The sequence below is a fragment of the Antrostomus carolinensis genome, unplaced genomic scaffold (assembly GCF_000700745.2).
Source record: "Antrostomus carolinensis isolate BGI_N321 unplaced genomic scaffold, ASM70074v2 scaffold3337, whole genome shotgun sequence".
Lineage (NCBI taxonomy): Eukaryota > Metazoa > Chordata > Aves > Caprimulgiformes > Caprimulgidae > Antrostomus > Antrostomus carolinensis.
In genome coordinates this window covers 1191-6138 of record NW_010329318.1, presented here as the reverse complement: position 1 = coordinate 6138, position 4948 = coordinate 1191, and the positions used below count along the sequence as shown (strand labels likewise).

At 37.6% G+C, this 4948-nt stretch overlaps 1 protein-coding gene across 1 annotated transcript; it reads right to left on the bottom strand.

The window, feature by feature from the left end:
- Nucleotides 1-357: 357 nt before the first annotated feature.
- Nucleotides 358-4698, bottom strand: SNRPB2 (small nuclear ribonucleoprotein polypeptide B2). The gene is made up of 4 exons (XM_010172500.2): nt 4519-4698; nt 3334-3387; nt 1051-1139; nt 358-530 (listed from the first exon to the last, which is right to left on the bottom strand). The coding sequence occupies exons 1-4, from the start codon at nt 4696-4698 to the stop codon at nt 371-373; spliced, it is 483 nt and encodes a 160-aa protein (XP_010170802.1). The 3' UTR covers nt 358-370.
- Nucleotides 4699-4948: the final 250 nt, after the last annotated feature.

Here is a 4948-nt window from a genome sequence, read left to right as displayed (position 1 = left end):
TTTTTGCTCTGGAAGCACAGCTCTTTTTCCAGCACTCACTTCTGAAAAATGATTATCACCTTAAAAGCAGTTAAACCAGTATAGCAATGAGCCCTGCAAGCCTAACAGATTAATAAAACGACAGATTGAAGGAAAAACATGCCTTCAAAACAGCATAAACTGAATTTATTTTATAAAAATTAGTATTTCAACACAAAAATTTACTATCCAGTAGATCCCTGGAAATCCTACATCTGTCTTGGCCATTTAGGCAACTTTACACAAGTCTTAAGATTTCTGCAGGGAACAGCAAACATGTTAGCTGGTCAGAGTATCACGATATTAAACAACCAACTACCCACAGAAGTCCTTTATAAGAAAAAGCATTCGGTTATTTCTTTGCATATGTGATTTTCATGGCATGAGACGGAGTAATCTTGAATCCTTGGAGAGCATCTCGAGCAGCTCCTGCTTGATTTTCATTTTCAAACTCCACAAATGCAATGTCATGGCGCCCAGGCACCAAACGGACTTCTTTGAATCCAGGAAACCTTTAAAATAAGGTGAAAGGGTCAGCTAATATTTCCTAGTCTGATAATACACCTCTCTTCAGTAGTTATAAGACCTTATAATAAGCATCTAATAGTACAATAGTCACTACTAATGAAAGATTTAAATTGAGGAGTTTTACATGTCCAGTCCTTGGAACCAAGCCTCAATTAAGGATCATTACATGGAAGTATTTTAATCAGTCTGGTGCACATATGGAAGCGACTAAAGCTAGTTTTAAAGCTGCTCCTGCTGTTATAAAGTCTTAATATTACAGTCACCAGCTTAAATCTGGTGCAGACTGGTAGTAGATAACTTAATCAAAACCAGTTATGAAAAAAATCAGATTTGCTTTCTGCACCAAGTCATTAGAATGGACATCTGTAATCTTGGCAGTAAAACAAAGAACTGAAATACCTTCAGAAGAAACTCTTCCTTTTAAAAAGTCAGCTTGCCAACTCATAAAAACCATACAGGTAACAGAAGAATTCAAAGGACAAATCCTTTCTATACAAAACTTACTGATTGAATAACATGGACAGCATCATCTCATTTGTTTCCTCAGGCAAGTTATTAAGGAAAAGGATGTAGTTTGGTGGGTTATCAGGCACCTGCAACAACAGAAGATGAATGCTCAGAAGATTACACACAGCTACCTGTTCCTCTGCATCTGTCTGTGAGATTATTCGAACCACGACTCGCATCTCCTTAGTGTTGTTCATAACACTGCTAGCTGGACTTCATGATACCTTCATGCAATATGCTGACAGAGCCCCCTGGTTCTTTTACAAGGATTTATTAATTTGGAGAAGCTCTTATTTCCACAAAAATCACGGTAACATATTGTCTTAGATGTCCTATTTAAGCTTGACAACTCAACAGTTGCTACTGCAGTACACTTAGCAGTGCCAGGGGTGGGACTCAGGTGCCTAAACACTGGCTGTAGTGCTGTCCCCAACATCTGTATATAAACACAGAAACGTGGAATCACAGGATCATTGAGGTTGGAAGTGGCCTCTGGAGATCACCTAGTCCAACCTTCCTGCTCAAAGTGGGGTTTCATTAATGCAGTTGCCTTGAGCCATGTTCAATTGTGTTTTGAGTATCTTCAGAAATGGAGGCTCCACAACCTCCCTGAGCAATCTGTTCCACTGTTTGACCACCTCTACAGTGAAAAAAGTCATTAATGAAGACATTAAACAGCACTGACCACAGCATCGACCCTTGGGCTACTCCACTAGTGACTGGCCCTCAGCTGGACTTTGTGCCACTGATTACAACCCTCTGAACCTGGCATTTCAGCCAGTTTTCAGTCCGCTTCACTGTCTACTTATCTAGTCTGTGCTTCATCAGTTTGTCAATGAAGATTTTGCAGAAGATGGTGTTGAAAGCCTTGCTAAAATCAAGATAAACATCATCCTCTGTTTTCCCCTTATCCACCAAGCTAATCATTTCACTGTAGAAGGCTACCACATTGGCCAGGTATGATTTCCCTTTCACAAATCCATGCTGATTACTCCCAACCACCTTGTCCTTTGTACATTTCAGAATAGTTTCACCTGCCTGGCCATGGAAGAACTCACATCCTTCCAGAAGAGAAATGGAAGGTCAAGATAAACACCCTGTTCATCTGCAGTAGCACCAAAACAGGGCAACTAAAACACAGAAAACCCATGTGGTTTTACCACAGTGCTCTATTCAAATTTATTAATTAGAAACCCCATTAGATTTAAAGCTTTAGAGTCTTTAACAGATTTGCCTGCTAATATGAATTTGTAGCAACCCACCAGAGAAGAGGATGAGTAGTCAGTTTGCTGACATTGGATTGAAAGGCTGTAATCTCCCTAAGCCATCAAGGAGACTAGAAAAATAAATAGAAACTGGACACCACAACTTCAAATGTCCTGCTAATGGTGCCAAGTAAGTTAATGCCTCAGCAGAACAATTTCCTTCAGCTGATGGAAATATTCCAGGCAATGCCATTAGAAAATAAACTTCCCAAGTTCAAACAAATACCTAAAGACTCAGTACTATGCTTTGATGCAAACTGACATACACATATTGTGCTTTGTTACAAATGATACCCAAAAGAAAACCCAGACTGGGAGCAAGATGTTTTCTGCTGTGGATTGTCCCAGTTCCCAGGGACAGTACTCAAAAAGAGATGCAGGACAGGCAAAGATACTCTTCTACAGTATTTGCCCTCCTGCAAATCCCATCTCTTTAGTACCTTCCACTTCTAACACATGTGAATCATTTAGAAGATCACTGAGCAGATGAGTGAAGCGTAGGGAGTTGTTGCTACATCCCTTCACAATCCTTTGGAAAATAAAACACTTATGAGAAGGAAAAAAAAAAGTGAGCAGAGGACCCCAAACTCCTGAGAAGAAGCTTTCAGGCAGATATTCCGGCACCCTGCGTAGACTCGCTTCTCCTTTTCTACTACTAGAATAAAGTAAGTTAAAGGGAGTTTATTAACAATGAAAACAAAAATTAAGAATCCTTCAACTCATACTGAGCACAGTCTAAATTTAAGAATCAAGTAGCATTTCTTAATAGCGCAGTTTTTTAAATAGTGAGAAACTGCAGATTTTCACTTCATGTCAACTAGATACAGTAAAAGGGGGATTTTTTTGTTTCCTGTGATTTAGCTGTTGGACAAATGTCTTGCAGAACAAAAAGGAAGCTGTAAAATATATCCTCAAGTTTCCATGCGTAACAAACCATTCTTCATAGAGAGTAATTTTAAACATTAGTACTTTTAGTCATACAGACACAAAAAAAACCCCAAAACCAAAACATTACCTGCTGATTCTGTGCTGCAGTCCCTGGGGCACCGGCTGAATTTTGTGTTGCTCCCTAGTAAATAAGTACAAAATAGTTTTACAAAAGTGTTCTGTTAGAAATTTATATATAGAAATATATAAGCACACATCACCATGTTTCTGTACAACTCCAGAAGTATGTTAAGGTTTTTTTAAGCTTCAATCCAAGGAACATTTGTTGCTTATGAGACTTCTCAAAGCAGATTGAGTTTTGCTGAACTCCAGAACCAGGCAATCAAAGAAAAAACACCTGTATTATCTGATCTGGCTGATGGCTGAATCAGCAGATACAGCAAATCACTATTTCTCCATATTATAAAAATTGGTTTAATGGACAGGAAGGAAGTAGTTTTGAAAATGAAGGCCTAGACAGGACATATCAAATAGGAGAAAAATAGGTGTTTCCGCTGAGGACTCCAGTTTAGCTATTACCATTGCAGCTAGTAGCAATTATTTCTTCTTAAAAGACTTGTATATAATGACTGATTTTTTTAATAAATCCTGAGAAATCTGAATATTCTACCCCGAAAATGTTGCTTTCTATGAACACTCTTATCACTCCTTGATATTAGTTTGTGCCTTAGCAGGAACTTTACTTAAATAACACGATATTCAAACTCTGTGCCTTGATGTTTTCCGCTATATTTCAGCACATAAATTACTAAATGTTGTTAATTTAGGGCTGGCCAACCCTTAGTGGAGACGTATTCCAAGCCCAATCCTTTCCACCTAACTGTAAATGAATTATCTTGTTCCCATTTACCATTCTCCAGTAATTATAGAGAAATAGGGCATTAAAACAATGAAGGGAGAAGCTGGTTGAGCATTTGAGCCTGGCATTAAAGGTAAGCACACACCCCTCCTTTTTTTAAAAAGAGGTTATTTTCTATTTTGGTTTATTGTACCTTTGCTCTATATCTTTGTTTTCATCTGGTAATAAGAAAGGAAGGGGGAAAAAAGATAAGGAATAGAAAAAAACTATGCATCAGCCCCCTCTCCTTCAACTTCTAGTGAGTGCTCAAGAGCTCTAGATATTAACAGACCACAATTTAGCAAATTGAGAAGTACCAAAAGACAACACTTAGCCCTAAAAAAAAAACCAACCCAAAAAACCCTTTTGTATCTGTTTTTTTTTTTTTCTTTTTTAAACAGAGAAGCAGCTTACCTGGATAACCTTTTTATTTGCTGCATTTGCTGACTGCTCCAGAGATTTGGCCTTCTTCTTTTCCTTCCTTTTTTCCTTATCAGCAAAAGTACCGCGCATTTTAGAGATGATATCAGAGTCTGTTTTTGCATACTGAATGCGCTTTTTAAAAGGAAAAAAAAACAAAAAACCACAGTACATTCTGCAGTTAATAACACTGAACATTTGGAACCACTTTCATTAACTATGTTTTACTGTGCATTTACACTTTTTTTTGCAGGAATGTCTTATATTAGAAGTGTTGTTATAAACTCTAGGTATGCTTAGAGTATCTAATCCTCATAATTAATTCTGAACACAACTATGGAACTAAAAAAAAAAAACCCAAGATGAAAATTATTAATTTTAACTCACTGAAATCGGAACTCTATTCGCCTAACAGCATCTTTTT

Bases quoted from the DNA above. Each gene is read 5' to 3' on its own strand.
- SNRPB2 (XM_010172500.2), bottom strand. From the start codon at position 4,698: ATGTACTGTGGTTTTTTGTTTTTTTTTCCTTTTAAAAAGCGCATTCAG. The intron at 3,388-4,518 runs GTAAGCTGCTTC...CTTATTTACTAG, and splicing joins CAAATAAAAAGGTTATCCAG to GGAGCAACACAAAATTCAGC. The intron at 1,140-3,333 runs GTAATGTTTTGG...CTGTTGTTGCAG, and splicing joins CTGCAGCACAGAATCAGCAG to GTGCCTGATAACCCACCAAA.